We start from the raw sequence: 17,161 nt of genomic DNA on the forward strand, positions 1-17,161 counted from the left end.
GACTGTTTATGTGTCTTTTTTTTTTCAATTTTCTAGTTATAATAACTTTTTTTTCCCTAATGGGCTCCATGGAAATTAATTAATTTTCAGGAACCAGGTGTCACTGTATAATCTACGTAAATAAGCAACTATATTATGGAGAAAGTAAATCCAAATCAAGTTTCTTACTAAATGATGCCAAAGGCTGCTCAACTACAATCCTTGCCTCCACTATCACCACAGACTTTTGATTGTGAAGACATCTGGATCATTAACACTCTGCTTTGTCTTTGCCTTGCTGACAGAGAATTATTACAGCAGAATTCCTCTAAAAGATGTTGTATTAAAAAACTTCTACTGGGTGCAAAAGAAGTAAATGATGGTATATTTGGGGATGCTGAGAAATAAAATATTTATAATTAGGTAGTCCAAACACTAGGAAGCAAGATTAAATACCAAAATATCAAAAACACTTCTAGATTGATCTTACTGGGTTCTAATTTTAAATATATCTATCCACAGGATTTAATTATTTATACTTGATTTTCTATTAATTCTAACTCAAAAGCCATAATTAGATCTACATTCTAAATATGAAGTGTATGGTCAAAGTGCAATTAAACACAAGACAATATAATTAAATAGAAAAATATTTATTAAGCTCTTTAATAAATTATGTGCACATGGCTTTTAGAAAAGGTAGTAGTTTGCAAAGAATAGATATTTTAAATTTCATTTATTTCTGCTGACTTTTAAACTGCCATTATTTTCCAAGAACTAAAGGTTTACAACTCTTGTATGTAGTAAACCAGAGATACTTCCTTACTGACTCTGTTACTGCCAAGCATCTCAATGATGAGGAAGAGGAAATTTAACATGGGCATATTTTAGGCAAAATGGCAAAAAAAAAAAAAAAAAAAAAAAAATTCAGTGAAGTAAATAAAATGAATTTGAAACTTGATTCCTAATTCCCTTTTTAAAAAAATTTTCTCAAAGACCTGTCAATAATTATTCTTTCTAAAATAATTATTCTTAACATCTCTGAAACTTTTTTTAATGCTTCGTCATCCACAGAATCTAAAAACCCTGAGCGCGTGCAGGTGGTACCTTTCCTTTAGGTACATTCAAGTGTTCTAGCAAACAGTAATAAAGTATCCTAATGCCAAACAATGTTCAAACTTCAAGCTTTATTCGGTCACTGATTTCACCCTTTTGATCTGCCTTTTCCAAGAACGTCATTCCCCAGGAGATCCAAGTTCTTCTAGCTGTTTCCTTTGTGTTGTTTCTAGTTCTTCTAGTCTTTTACGAAGGAGAGAGAGTTCCCTTTGATGTTGTTCCTCCTTAAAATAATGCAGAGAAAGCACAGAAAAGAATAACTGTTAGCAAAACTGGACTCAGCCTACCTCTTTTATACAGGCCTGCAACATCTGGCAGGGAAACGATGACCATTTTAGCACTGAACACAGCAGCGTGGGCTGGACTACTAACCAGTCCTTGCTTCTCTTCTGCCTCAGGCTCTAGCCGTAAGCAAGGCTGTTCTTCTCCAGCTATAAAATTCAGGAGGGAATGAATTATAAAATACTAACGCAGGGACTTGGTGTACTTAAATACGACTTTCTAACAGGATGAGTTCAGCAGCCGTTTATTATAAACAAAGCACCTGGTCTGAGATTCAGTTTGGTGACAAAATCCTTCAGTGCTTATATTATAAAACATAATGACCATCCAGTCAATGTGATTCCTTTAATATCTCAGTGGGATAATACAAAAAAAGGAGCTCAGATTTTATCCTCAGATTTAGTTTTGAAGTGATTTAACGGTCACTTAGTAGACAGGATTTCAGACAAGGCACTTCATGGCTCTGGCTTAATTTCCTCATCTGTAAAATGAGAATGATAATACCTGCCTCAAAGCAGTTTTCATTAGGATTAAAGAAAATACTGCATGAAAAATGCAATGCAGTGCACGGCACCTAGCAAATACTCAATAGTAGTTAGTACTATATGGGTGACTTTCAAATTCTAGGTTGCTCAAGGACTGATCAATCAGGCTTATTCTTTTCTTTGCCCCGTGAGGAGATTTCATTCCCAGCATCATCACTAATGGACAGTCAAAGATATCTCCTTTGCTTCTCTTCATATTTCTCTAGTAAATGAAAAGAAGGTAAAACTAACAGAGCTTAGATGGTATATTAGTTTGAAAGTTGTTGGAATGCAGTATATCAGAAATGGAACTACTTTTATAAAGGGAAATTTAATAAGTTACAAGTTTACAGTTTCAAGGAAGTGAAAGTGTCCAAATTAAGGCACCAACAAGAGGTTACCTTCACTCAAGAAAGGCCAACGATCAGGAACACCTCTGTCAGCTGGGAAGTCACATGGCTAGTGGCATCTGCTGGTCCCTTGCTCTTGGGCTCTGTTGCTTTCCGCCTCTGTTCCTGTGGGGTTCTTCACTTTACTTCTCCGGGGCTGGCTTTCATCTCTTGGCTTCCCTTGGCGCTCTCCAAGTCCTGGCCTGCTTAACATCTCATGGCAATGTCTGCTGGGCTCCAAGCAGTGCCAAACATCTGTGTCTCTGTTCTCCATATGTCCACATCTGTGTCAGTTCTGCTGTGAAGTTTCAGTTGGTTCTAAGGTTTTTGTCATTTCTCCAAAATGTTTCCTCTTCTAAAGGATTCCAGAAAGCTGATCAAGACCCACCTGGAATGAGTGGAGTCCCATCTCCATCTAATCAAAAGTCACACCCACAACTGGGCATGTCATATCTCTGTGGAGATAATCTAATCAAGTTTCCAGCCTTCAGTGCTGGATAGGAATTAAAAGAAACGGCTGCTCCCATAAGATGGGATGAGGATTAAAACTTGGCTTTTCTGGGGTACATAATACTTTCAAACTGGCATAATCCACCATCTAGAAACCCCCAAAATCATGTTTTTTCCACATGCAAAATACATATACTCCATCACAATATCATAAAAGCCTTAATCCATTTCAGTAACAATACCAATACAACACAAGTTAATACCAGAACAAAATCTCATCAAAGTCAGCTACAAGCCTGGTCTTCTTGCTCTGGACCTGCGAAACTCAGAACAAGTTATCTGCTGCCAACATACAAAGGAAGAACAGTCATAGGATGCGTGTTTCCATTGCCATAGGGTGAAACTGAAAGGAAAACGGGTTACTGGACCCATACAGTTCCTAAAACCTGCAGGGCAAAACTCCAATGGATTGGATTTCGTTGGATTTCAAAGTCTGAGGGTCTTATCCTTGGGGCTTTAGAAAGGGGCAATCTCACCCTTCCCAAGGGCTTACACGGTGCTCTTGCTCTCTCTCCAAATGCTGGGGTATGCTGCAACACTGGGGCTCACTGCCATCTCGATGGTACATGCACAACCTCTCCAGAACTATGGGGTGGCAGCCAGCGCTACACCAAAACACACCCCCACACCCAGTCCCCGGTTTATGTGCTCCACCCTCTCCAAGTCCTAAGGTGGCACAACTCTTCCTAAACAACGAAGCGGAAGACCCACCTTGTTTCCAGGCAAACACCCTCTCCACACGTATGGATCAGTCTGCTCTCCTGGCCCGAGGCATCCTGGCTCCAGATCTTAGATCCATGGTTCTGCCTCTGAAGACATGTTTCCTTCACTTTGTCCTTTTTATGGTGCTTTTAGTCCAGACTGGCAGTGGTTCCATTTATACAGATCCCATAACAGTCTTGGTTTTCTATGCAATAGGCTGGGATCATGCCCATCAGACAAAAGGACTTTCCATAAATCCATTCTGGATACCTCAATTTCTGAACCTGGTTTTTTCTGAAATGGCTGGCTGCTTCCATGTTTGGTTACATCCTCACATGGGGCCCTATTCATTGGGGTCTCACTTTCTAGGAACTCAGAATCTTCCAGATCATAATTTCTGTTTTCTTTGTACCCAACAGTTCAGTTCTCAATCTCTCTCTTTCCTCTCACATTTTATTATAAGCTGCAAGGAGAAACCAGACTGCATTTTACAGATTTAGTTTGGAAGTTTCTTCTGCTAAATATCTAAGTTAATCACTCTCAAATTCTGCCTTCTACCTACAACGAATGCCTTCCTTCCAATTTGGGGTCTGTCTAAAGCCTCATCAGAGGTATTTAGAGTTCACATTCTTACCAAGTCTCTTCAAAGCATTCTAGGCCTTCTCTCTCAAGATCTTTACAACTCCACCAGAATCGTCCCCTTATCTATTTAAAAAGCCATCTAAATCATTTGGTATTTGCAAACTGCAGCAGCACCCCACTCTCTCAGTCCCAAAATCTGTGTTAGGTTGCAAGTTGCTGGAATGCAGTATACCAGAAATGGAACTGCTTTTATAAAGGGAAATTTAATAAGTTACATAAGTTTCCAAGGAAGTGAAAGTATCCAAATTAAGGCACCAACAAGAGGTTACCTTCACTCAAGAAAAGCCTCTGTAAGCTGAGTAGTCACGTGGCTGGCATCTGCTGGTCCCTTGCTCCTGGGTTCCACTGCTTTCAGTCTCTTCCTGTGGGGGTTCCTCACTTTACTTCTCCGGGGCTGGCTTTCATCTCTTGGCTTCCCTTGGCTCTCTCCAGGTCCTGGCCTGCTTAACATCTCATGGCAACATCTGCTGGGTTCCAAGCATTGTCAAACATTAGTGTTTCTGTTCTCCAGGTGTCCACATCTGTGTCAGCTCTGTTGTGAAGTTTCTGTTGGTTCTGAGGCTGTTGTCATTTCTGTCATTTCTCCAACATGTTTTGTCTCGTAAAGGATTCCAGTAAGCTAATCAAGACCTACCTGGAATGAGTGGAGTCACATCTCCATCTAATCAAAAGTAACACCCACAACTGGGCATGCCACATTCTCTGTGGAGATAATCTAATCAAGTTTCCAACCTACAGTGCTGAATAGGGATTAAAAGAAACGGCTGCTCCCACAAGATGAGATCAGGATTAAAACATGGCTTTTCTGGGGTACATAACACTTTCAAACTGATACAGATGGGGTAAACCATATTTTTGGCTAATTCTAAGTACTGACCATATTCATAATTTGAGTTTTTAACTTTTTATTTAAACAGGTAAATACCTACAGAAATCTCTCCCTAATTTTTTCTCCTAAGATAAATGCTCATACCTGAAGATGAGGAGGAAAGGATAGTTCCATGCCTGGCACCATGGTTGACGACTGAAAGCTAACAGGATTGATGGATGCTGCTGGAGGCATGTTAGGAACTAAAATTAAACTTCGAAATTCATTATGTCTTCTTTGTATTTCTTTCAGTCTTTTTTGAAGTCTTGTATATTCTTCAAATGGGACATTTTGTCTTGAAAAGACAAAAAATCATGTTACTGATCTTTAATACAGTTACATCTTACTGAAGAACGTATGATTCACAGAATACAGTTTTAAACTGGAAGAAAAGGATTTTGAAATTAGAAAATTTACCTATAGATAATATATAGATAAAATTCTGTTTTATCTAGAAAGATAAACAGAAACATGATATATCCTAATCATATGTGGACATTACTAACATTGCTGGTTATTGACTCATTTAAAATTTTTATTTGTCAATTAATCATGGATTAAAAATCTTTTGATTATATTATTTTCATTCCTCTGCCCCAACTATGAATCCTGAAATTGAGGAAATCCTTTAAATCAAAACGGATCCTAATCTTACAGAAAGAATCAACAGTGAGAAATACTAAATTAACCTTAATAAACTGCCATTTTTGTAGGTGAAATATGGCCAAATAGAGGGAATGCCATATGGTTCGATCTAGTAAAACAGGGAGCTTATCATAAACAAAAGTGAAGCTACCCGATGTTAGGAAAAAATGAGATGGAAAAACAAAGCCAACTTGTCAGGCTTTCACAGATCATTATCTTATTGGACATAACATGACTTTCCTGACTCTCAGTCACACTGGTAAACAAATACAGTTTCAAAACCACTCAAAGTTTAGATCTGTGCCGTAGCTCCCAGTCTTGCACTGATAATACTTCAATATTAATGATTATGGAAGAGATAGTTGAATTTTGACTTAGAATGTATTTGGTGGTCTTCTACTCTGGAAAGAGTTTTGTAAAGTTGCCATTAATTCCACATCTATAAGGCACCTGAGTGTTCTAAAAGCAACTGTTCACAATATGGTGATAATTATGCCCAAGAACACTGAAAAACACTACTACTTGATATTATAGGCAGTTTCCATACCAAAAAATCCAATACTTAAATAGCTAAAGTGCTGAAAGTTACCACTAATTAGCTCGATTTGAAAAGAATTTTTATTAACTTGAATCAAATGGGTCCTACAATGCCACTATCCATTTTCTCAATCCCTTTAGAAATATGTAGCTTTTAAAATTTCAACTGAATACGGTAATCTCTGTTCAAAAATTTTAATGATGCTGATTATTAGCTGTGCTTGGATGTGACTGCAAAACCAGAAGTTGTAGTTCAATAATATTTTCCATACCAGACATCCAAAAACTGATCTTTGATTCATGTAGGGACACCAATTTAAAGGACTATGGAACAGCTACAACTGTTCTGCTGACTCAGCAGGAGGAACTCACATCACTCCTAGCTACCAAAGCTAGTTACTGTAGCAGATGCTGGACTCCTGCCAATCCCAACCATAACACACAACAGAGACTTTTTGGTTTAAAGGAATCTTCAGATGGGGGTGGGAGTGGAGAAAGACAATGCATTAGGGATTATCAAATAGGTTTAGAAATTTTTTAAATCTATGGTTTAAAAGAAAACATACAGTGCATTAAACCCAGACACAAGTTCTATAAAGTCAAAGTAACCACATGGGTATATGTATATATATACAAAGAAATTACCTATTTAACACCTGATTTTCTGTTTCCAATTCTTCTCTCTTTGCCTCCAAGAGTTCTACTTTATCCTGTAGTCTCTTTAATTTGTTTTCATGCAGCGATTTTCTCTAGAAAAAGAGAAACAATTATTATGAAAAAATGTTAATACATTGATTTCCTATTTGAACGAACCTATATAGTGAATATTTTACTAAGATGCTTTTATCTAGATTAGTATTTTCAGTGATTATTAGGAACAAAGGATATAGCTATGACTCATAAAGTCAAAGATATATCTCATATCCTCAACATGACAAATAGAACTATTATGAATGCCAAACCAGAAAACTGCTGTTGGTAACTACATTCTATAAATAAAACATAAAAGGGGAGGAGTCAAATTTCACTAATGAGTCTTCTGCCACCTAAGGAAACATAATCTACTTGTTTCACCAGAAGATAATCATGTGTTTAAAAGAACTGAAACGAAATTCAAAATTTAAAGCAGGTTTGCAACTGATAAATTGCAACAAAGCAGGAAATTAAAGGATCAAGAAGTTAAAGTAGTATATTGATGCATCTCAATTTAAAGTATGCTTTTCTAAATATTAAAAAGAAAAATATTAAATTTTACAATGCATTAAGAGAAAAATTTCTAAATGTAAACACTGAATGTATTTTCTTTAATTGTGAAAATCCACGTATAATGCAAATGGAGTATATGAAAAATATTTTTTCAATTTTATAAAAAGGCATTCAATATTAGAACTCATTTAGTACCTACAAAACCTTTTAGGTATTTGCTTCCTTACTTTTTATTGAAGTACAACAGACTTTTAAAAAATGCAAAGAACTTAAATATAAAGCTCAATGAAAAATCACAAGGCAAATGCTGGTGTTATTATCTCACAGGCCAAGAAAACTGCCATGCAGGAAACATCCCTATCCTTCCTCACTTCTAACACTAGCCCCTCCATTCTCTGAAAAGGTAACCAACTAACTTACTTCTAAAACTATAGTTTCATGTTGCCTATTTTTGAATTTCTTACAAATGAGATCATAGCATTTTTTACAAATGGCTTTTTTCTTTCATTCAGAATCATGTTTGTGAGATGAGTTACTGCTTATCAGTATCGTTCATTTGTTGCCATGTATGGGATCTGAGTCTGCGGCTAAGGGTCATGTGGGTTACAATGCTACGGCATTTCTTCTCACCTTGCCACCGCTCACTTCCTCCACACCCTAGAAGGCAACCTTGTGCCTCCACACACCTACCATGGCAAAGGAACCACCCTCCCGGCCTTTATCACCACGTGCACATATTTACAGGTAATTTAAGAGACTATCCATCCGTTTATCCGCATAAAAGAAAAGAAATCATATAATATAGATCCTTTGTATCCAGATTTTTTGCCTCAACATTTTATCTAATGACTAAACCATGTTATTGCATGTCAGCTCTTTTTTGTTGCTATGGTATTACCCATTGTATGAATATACCACAACTTATCTATTCCCCTGATAAAAATCTGAATTGTTGCCAGTTTGGGACAATTATGAATAAGGTGTCTATGAGCATTCCTGAACATGTCTCTTGGTGGATGTAAGTACTCATTTCTCTTCAATGGATCTTGGGTTTACATATATCTTAGCTTTAACAGATACTGCTAGGTTATTCAAGTGGTTTGAACAATTACATGCTTGTCAGCAATATATGAAATTTCCAGTTCATCTACATCTTTTCCAATAAAGATGTATAAAAGACTGGTATAGTCAGTCTTTTAAATTTTAGCTATTCTGGTGGGGGTATAGCAGTATGTTATTGTGGTTTTAATTTGCGTATTTCTGATATCTAAGGACTTTGAGCACCTTTTTATATGTATATTGGACATCTGGATATCAATTTTGTATGTAAAGTGTCTTTCTACTCTTTTGTCCATTAGCTTTTTTGTTTTTTTAGTAAACCGTTTCTTACTAGTTTATAGTTTGTTTTTTTAATATATTCTGGATATTGAATCCTTTGTCATATATATGTAATATAGGATTTACCCTTTTCCAGACTGTGGCAGTATTTTCCTTCTCTTAAGAGTAGTTTTTCACAAATATAAGTTCTTAATTTTAATAAAATCCAATTCACCAATCACATCTTTTATGGTTAGTGCTTTTTGCGTCGTTTATGAAATCTTTACTTATCCCAAGAGCCTAAAATTTCTAAGTTTTCTTCTAGAAGCTTTATTTTTTACCCTTCACATTTAAGTCTGTGATTCATTTTTACATGTGCTCTGTGACTGGGTTGAGAACCAACTACTCACCACCATTTATAAGAAGGACCATCCTTTCCCTGCTGAAATGCAACATTACCTTGGTAGTCAATTGTGGGCATAGCTGTTGTTCTGTTCCATTTGTCTACCCTTATGCCATATACCACACTATTTTAATTACTATAGCTTATAATAATTCTTGACATTTACTAGGGCAACTCCTCCCACTCTACTCCTCTTCAAGACTGCCTTGGTTCTCCTAGAACCTTTGCATTCTCATGTAAATTTTAGACTCTACTTTCTAATTTCCATAAAGAAACCTCATGAGATTTTGATGAGGAATGCGTTCAGTCCACAGATTAGTTTGTGAAGGATTGGCACCTTAACGATACTGACTCTTCCAAATCATGAATATGGCTTAGTTTTATCTTCAAGTTGTCTTCATTTTTTCCTTAGGAATATTTGTAGTTTTCATGCAGAAATCTTGCCTAGTTTTCATTAGATTTATTTTTGGGTATTTTCTGTTTGTTTTTTTAATGGTCTTATAAATCATATTTAAAATTTTATTTTCCAATTGTTTATTGTGCACATAAAACTGATGTTTGTTATTTGTCCTTGTATCTAGTAAATATTAAAAATAGATACTAACTTTAATAGTTTATAGATAGATTTGTTTGGATTTTATGGATATGTAATCATGTCATTTATGAATTTTTCATTATGAATGTAAAATTTACTCCTTTTGCTATCTTTATATATTTTTATTTCTTTTATTTGCCTTATTACACAAGCTAGAACCTCCAGAAAAATATTGAGCAAGAAAGTGATAGGGGACATACTTGCCTCATTCCTGAACTTGGGTAGGTGGAAGTGTTCAGTATTTCAGCAATAAGTTCAGCAATAATGATGTTAGCTATAGGAATTTTGTAGAGAACATTTATCAGGTTGAAAATTTCCTTCTACCCATGGTTTGATGAGTTGTTTTTTTTTTTATCATGAAAGGGTGCGAATTTTGTCAAATTATTTTTCTGCATCTATGAAAATGATCATAATGCATTTCCTTCTTTGTTGTTACGGTATGGAATTATGCTGATCAATTTTGGATGTTAAATCACTCTACATTTCTAGATAAATCCTACATAGTCATGAAATATTATTTTTATATATCACTGGATTCAGTTTGTTAATATTGCCATTTAAGATTTCTGCATCCATATTCAGAATGTAAATTTCTTTTGCTGTATCATGTAGCAGAGAAGTTAAGCCTACCTATAATTATCCCCAAGAGTTACTTCCAGAGGATAAACAAAAGAGAGAGGATCTCTTTTGTTGCTCAGATTTGGCTTCTCTCTAACCTCAACTCTGCAAGGAAAATCATTAGCTCATACGTGGGATATGATATTCAGGGATGAAAGTCTTCCTGGCAGTGTGGCATACGAATACCAGGGATGAGCCTGGCCCTGGCACACTGGGATCGACAATACCTGTCTGACCAAATGGGGGAAAAGAAATTGCAACAAAATAATGTATTGGTGACTGGGAGAATTCAAAGAGTCAGAAGGCTATTCTGGAGGCCTCTCGTACAGCTAGATATTGCTAATTACTACAGTTTGCCAACTCCAACCAAAACCAATCCCACCAATCCTAAAGAACACCTAGGGCTTTATCTGAGATTCTATAAAAGTTCCATGTACTATAATTATTTTTCAGAAACCTACAACCTCCAGATGAGTTCCTAGGCCAGAGAAGTCCTGACACCTAGACAGGCCAGCCTCTTCAGAACATCAAATAATTCCATCTTCCATCCCATATTATTAACAGCCCTTTCCAAAATGATAAAGTTAGAATAAGCATAGCCCAAATACCCTTAAAGATTAGGAGAAAGATTAAAGAAGAATGAGGATATATAACTGAGAAGATAGTATTTAACAAATGAGTACGACTGCTGAATCATTCTACTGATAATCCTTTTAGTCTCCAGTGTCTTAGAGCAGCTAGAAGGAAAAAACCTAAGATTGTGAAACTGTAACCCATGTCAAACTCTGAAATCTGTTCTGTGATTACTTTTTGTGATGAACTTTGGGATTTGCTGCTTTCTTGTATATATGTTGTGATTCACAGTGGGTAAAAAAAAAAGGGAAAAAACTACAACTCAAGAAAGGTCTAATTGGGCATTACTGCCAAAAAAACACAAATTATATGAAATAAATGTATTTTGTTATAATGATCATCTCAGAATCTCACCTCATAAAGTAAGTAGGAATGTGTTCCTCTCTTTTTTTACTGTCTAGGAGGGTCTGTGTTAAGACTGGAATTATTTCTTAAATTTTTGGAAGAATTTATCAGTGAAGCCATATGAATCTTTTGTGGAAGGTTTTTAATTACAATTCAATTTCTTTAATAGATATAGGACTATCCAGATTTTCTAATTCTTCTTGTATTCATTTTGTTGAGACTTGAAGGAGTTTGTTCATTTCATCTAAATTGCATAATTTATTAGAATAAATTTGCTGTTTTTATAATATCTTCCCTTTGTTTTAATACGCACAGGGTATTTAGTGATGTCCCCTTTATCATTCATGATGCTGTACATTTGTGCTACCCATCCATCCATCCATCCATCCATCCATCCATCCATCCATCCATCCATCCATCCATCCATCCATTCATCCATCTTTGGATTTGTTCCCCAAATCACACAAGGTTGTCAAAAGCTTTGCTCAACTTCTCAACCTCTAAGCAATCTCTTCTGCAATAGGTAGTTTCCCCTAAGGGAAAAGCAACCCCAGATGCCATGATGACCTGTTTCCTACTTCTCCAGGATCTTGGTTCCCTAATTCTTCACTGTCTTGATAGCTCTTCAGGAGATATTTTTAAAACATATTTTGTGGGTTTCTCTAGTTGTTCTTGTTGGGGGACCTGGTCCATATATTTCCCAGTATGTCATTATCAAAAGCAGATGCTCCTTTTAGGTATTTTAGTTCAATTAAGAGCAGATATTTTAAAGACAGAAATGCTTAATACTTCATAATTACATATAATTATATAAACATGCAATATTAAAATCTAGTCATATTTCTCCATGGTAATGGTTATTTAAATCTGTTGTAAGATGTAAAATTTATTACTTTCTTTATCACAAATCTTAACTTTTTTTTTTTTAACTTAACTGAGTACTTAATAAGGCCCAATATTAACTACAGGTAATAAAAATATAAAGGGATTTCTGCAGGGGATTCCAGTACAGGAATACAAAATGAGAGAAGGCTTCTTAGAAAGGGTAATATATGAATTAAGCTTTATTATTCTATAATTGTAGAAGGATGTGGAGTCACCTGAATTTAGCAAGGGATTGGTGGATTACAAAGCTTTGTTTTGAGAAGATTAATATGGCATCAGTATGTACAATAAACTGTAGGCAGCTAATCTGGAAACGAACATCTTGAAGACAGGGTTTTTAATCATTGTTGTCCTCATCCTTGTCATTATAAAAGCAAATAACTATTTACTAAGCACCTATTATTTTCCAAGATGTTTCCTCTTTTAAAGGATTCCAGTAAACTTAACCAGACCCATCTAGAATGGGTGGAGTCACATCTTCACGTAATTAAAAGGTCACACCCACAATTGGGCACATCACATCTCCATGGATATAATCTAATCAAGTTTCCCACAGACAGTGCTGAAAAGGGATTAAAAGGAAAGGCTGCCTCCACAAAACTGGATTAGGATTAAAATATGGCTGTTCTGGGGGACATAATGCCTTCAACCAGCACACTCTCTTACCAACTATATCATTTTGACAGAGCTGATCCTTCCTGAAGCATCCCCCACCCCCTTGGGATCCAGGACTATCTTGATTCTCCTCCTTTCATACTGTCTACTACTTCTGAGTTTCTCCCTTTTCTTCTCAACTCATAAACTTTGGAATTCCTCAAAGCTCAATCCTGAGACCTCTTCTCTTCCTTTATTACCTACGTGACCTTATCTAATCCCTCGGCTATATGCTAATGGCTCCCAAATCTTTACCTCTAGTCCAGTTTTCTCCCCTGCACTCCAGGTTCATGTATCCAACTGACTACTGAACATCTCCACTTGGAAGTCCAATGGGCATCTTCTAATTTAATGTGTCCAAAAAGGCATCTTTATTTTACCCCAAACATGTTCCTTCCATTGTCCTCCCTATATAAGTAAATATCAAACTCTATTCTACCAGTTGCTCAACCTGAGTCATTTTTGACTCATCTCTCTTACATAACTAACATCCACTGTCAGCTCTATCCTTAAAACATATAATTCAACCACCACTCCACTACTAGCTCTCTACTCCAAGTCACCATCATTTCTAGCCCCTAAGTGGTATCTCCCTGAGTATTCTTTTACCTCTCTATGTAACAGCCAGAGTGATTATCCGAAAATATAATTCACATCTATCATTTATCAGTTCAAAACTCTCTAGGACATTCTTACCTCACATAAAAGATAATCCGAAATCGTTACAACATCTGGTCTTTTACTACTCACTTTCCATTCCAGCTACCTGGCTCCCTCTACCCCTTAATTTTCTTTGGACATATCTCCACCTGATATACATATGTTTCTTTACTCCAAGTCTCCCATTCACTGTAATGTAAATTCCTTCAGTGCAGTGTCTTTATTTACTTTTGTATTCCAGTGAATAAAATAATACCTGGTACATAGTAGGTACTTAATAAATTAGTAGTGAGTAAACTGGTTAAATAAATACAGAGCAACCTCATAGTAAAGAGAGTCTGAGATAGAATATACAGTAGGAATGAAAAGAATGGGGCAAGGGAAAAAGTCAGAGACATTATAAAGAAATAATTCATAGGCCTTAGTATCTGACCAGATTTGGAGGGAAAAGAGCTATCAGGATGAATCAAGGTTTTAAAACCTAAATGACTGTGAGAATGAAGTTCTACTTGAAGAACTGGAAAGTCCAGAGGTGAAACTGTTTGAAAAGAATTATTTTAACTTTGATTTTAGCAGTCTGTTACAATCATAGGATAATCAAATAGATATCTTAGTGTTATAAACATTATGACACAAAGGAGCAACAGAAAAAATCAGAAGAATACTGAAGTTGGTCTTCTCCTTTGACTACCTTCTAGCGAAATCCAATGAACTTTTTTCAAGAATTATACCCAATGACGCAATTTGGGGGGGAGGGGAGAAAAAAATATTTGTAACTTCCTGCTTCAAATTCTTATAGGTATATAAGTACTATATAAACTTGTCTTTAAAATTATGTCAATAACTTTTAATCTAACCTCCTCTCCCACTTTTAAACTCACTGTTGGGTTAACTGTTGTTTAAAATTTATCCTGAAGATAGGTTAAACATGTTACCATTTTGCATAAGTGGTCTCCTGGTTCCCTGCACTTATGACAGAAAAGAAAATACACTGGTCATACAATAAACTAGGATCACCGGTTACAAAAATTGGTGAAGTCAGAATGGATCTTGAAAGTTGGAGGGATCCTTTAATAGTCATGTTTGGGCATAAGGAAAAAAAAACATTCCTGTACTGCATTTCACATCGCTTAAAAATAGGAAGTGTTTTAACAGCTTAAATCTTTTCAATTACAATATAAAACTTCTTACACCATGCATACACTGGCACTTTAGCACAAGGGCAAACTTAAGCAAATTAATCTGAAAATCAGACTATAGTATTAAAAAGTCCATGGACTCACATTCAACAAATTCATACTAAAATACTCTATTTTTATAGGATAAAGGCCAACAAAATTTTACATATGCTGCAAATTATTAAATGTATTTACATGGCCATTTCTTCCCTAGGAATACAAAACTTTCACATTATATAATTCCCAACTTAATGCTAACCTCTATATGGATAATTTGAGGCCAGATCACTGTCAATGGCTTGTGCAGTGCTAGAATACAGAAAATGTAGTTTGAAAGCTACTTGGTGATCACCATATACTGTTCCTAAAAAATTGGTTTTGGAGCATTTACTGGCAGACACCTACTCACTGTGCGTAAGAACAGGCCCATGGGGTTGTAGTGAGCCTCATTCTAGTAAGCTCTAGCACCCTTTCCACGTGAATCACTGTAAAACTTATTAAAATGTACTTAATTTTCATTAAGGAAAATTCATATTTTCTCTTAGCAGTGTGTCAAGTGCTTGGCATATTACTTGTTTCAGTGTTTTTTGGACATTAAACTTTTAAATGTTCAACTGGTTTTCAATCCTGCTGTCTCAGCTAGATTTGTGTAATCTGATTCATTAGTTTCAACAAGTAAATCTACTGATCCATGAATGATCATTTTAAATTGGTAGTTTCCCCCAACAAGCATTAGAAAAAGATTCCTTAATTGTTCTCCAAATCTAAACTTGAACTGTTTCACTTAAGTTATTCAATTAAGAACAGTAAGTATCAAGTACAATCATTAATAATTTTATTTTAAGATGCACTGATACTACTGTTACCTCAAAGTGTCCAGAACAGTTAAAACAAGTGAAATGAAGTCTAACAATATTTTCTACATTAGCAGTTTTACACAGATAATACTCTAATTAATTTGTTTCAGACCAATTGACAACTTACCTTAAATGTGATGCCTACATTTAAACATGAGTATTTTCCTCCTATACCTGAACATTAAGTAAGGTTTTAAGTTGAAATGTCAATGTTTTCTTATCAGAAGGATTAAAAGAAACAGGAACCCAGTGCTTTGGTGGTTTAGGAAGAACACTTGGTGATGGTAGCTCACTAAATTTGGCTAGCATAGTTCTGACTAGATTGAGACTTAAAAATTAAGCTAGAAAAAAAAAATTAAGCTAGAACTTGATAAGCTACAGTTCCAATTTTGATTATTTGGAAAATATCCTTTGTTCTTCTCCCCATTTTGCATGGCCTGTCATGCAGCTGCTGATAAGTTATAACTATGTCCTCTGTCTTTTTTCTCATGAACAGCCTTCACCTGGGAACTCCGGTCTTTGGTCTTCTGGTTATTAAGCTGTTGTTAGTTCTTCCTGACATCTCTAGATTGGGGAACAGGAATATTATATCGCCCTCCACCACTCATCTTCAGATTCTTTGTCGCCTTTCATTCTGCTTTTTAGATTGCAGTATTTCCACTACCAGCCCTCCTGCTTGCTGCCAAGCTCAAGATAATAGGTATTCCTTCCTGATAGATCCTTTCCTTTGTTTGGATACAGGACTTTTTATGGGCTGACCTACTGAGTTCAGCCTAGTAGCTGAGGCCAACATCTAAGTTGCCTCAGCACACAAGTCTGAGAGCAGTCCCAGCGACTCCAAGTTATGAACTGGACAGCAGTGGATCCTACTCGACGTTGAAACCTCCCTCCCCGTCCAGGGAGAGACCAGGCAGGGAATGAGTCCATCCTGAGAGCACCGACGCACTACCTGCTGACCACCCCAGCGTCCGCTGAGAGAACCCCTTTCTACCTCTACCGACCAATGATTTATCTTTGATACCTTTCTTTTCTCTCAGCTTCTACAAGATCACACTACAGCTTCTATTGCAATGAACATTCGCCCATTGCCACAGCTCCTCTTTCCAAGTAAACTTAGTCCTCAGTCCTTGTATTCTTCAATCATCTCCAAAAATCTCCAGTTTCTAACTTCACAACTCTAATCTGAATTACTCATCCCCATGCTTTATGGTGTCTTTTTTTGGGTGCATGGTCTGGGAATCAAACCCGGGTCTCCCGCATGAAAGGCGGGCATTCTACCACTGAACCACCCATGTACCCATCCTATGCCTTACATTCCATTTTTCCTACTTAGCTATATACAATGTTTCCACTTAAGAGTGTAGGACAAGTTTTCTCAGACATCCTGCCATCACTTCATATTGAATGTGTTTAGTCAAATTTACTTTCTCTTTCTACCCTTAAACTGACATGTTTATTCTTCATTTCATTAGTGTAAATCCATTTATATCCCCTCACAGCTAAGATACTTCTCGTTTTTCTTTTTCTTCTTACTTATATCATATTCTGTAATTTTTTCCCCTTTAGAATATCTCTGGGTCTTCATCTTCATTCCTACGCTCTAATCCCCAATTCCA

At 36.2% G+C, this 17,161-nt stretch overlaps 1 protein-coding gene and 1 pseudogene across 4 annotated transcripts in view; both read right to left on the bottom strand.

Moving 5' to 3' along the window:
* Positions 1 to 1,151: 1,151 nt before the first annotated feature.
* The window catches only part of CEP83 (centrosomal protein 83), a 182,495-nt gene continuing 166,485 nt past the window's right edge, over positions 1,152 to 17,161 (bottom strand). For 2 of the 4 annotated variants that reach the window (XM_077111614.1, XM_077111613.1), the window contains 3 exons: positions 6,840 to 6,943; positions 5,118 to 5,307; positions 1,152 to 1,319 (listed from right to left, as the gene is read on the bottom strand). In XM_077111614.1, coding sequence (XP_076967729.1) covers positions 1,215 to 1,319; positions 5,118 to 5,307; positions 6,840 to 6,943 — 399 coding nt within the window. In that variant the 3' untranslated portion in view covers positions 1,152 to 1,214. Of the gene's footprint in view, positions 1,320 to 2,302; positions 4,609 to 5,117; positions 5,308 to 6,839; positions 6,944 to 17,161 lie in introns of all 4 variants that reach the window. The other 2 variants (XR_013155868.1, XR_013155867.1) reach the window with 2 other exon arrangements.
* LOC143642796 (proline-rich nuclear receptor coactivator 2-like) lies at positions 12,090 to 16,392 on the bottom strand (annotated as a pseudogene).

The sequence above is a fragment of the Tamandua tetradactyla genome, chromosome 7 (assembly GCF_023851605.1).
Source record: "Tamandua tetradactyla isolate mTamTet1 chromosome 7, mTamTet1.pri, whole genome shotgun sequence".
Lineage (NCBI taxonomy): Eukaryota > Metazoa > Chordata > Mammalia > Pilosa > Myrmecophagidae > Tamandua > Tamandua tetradactyla.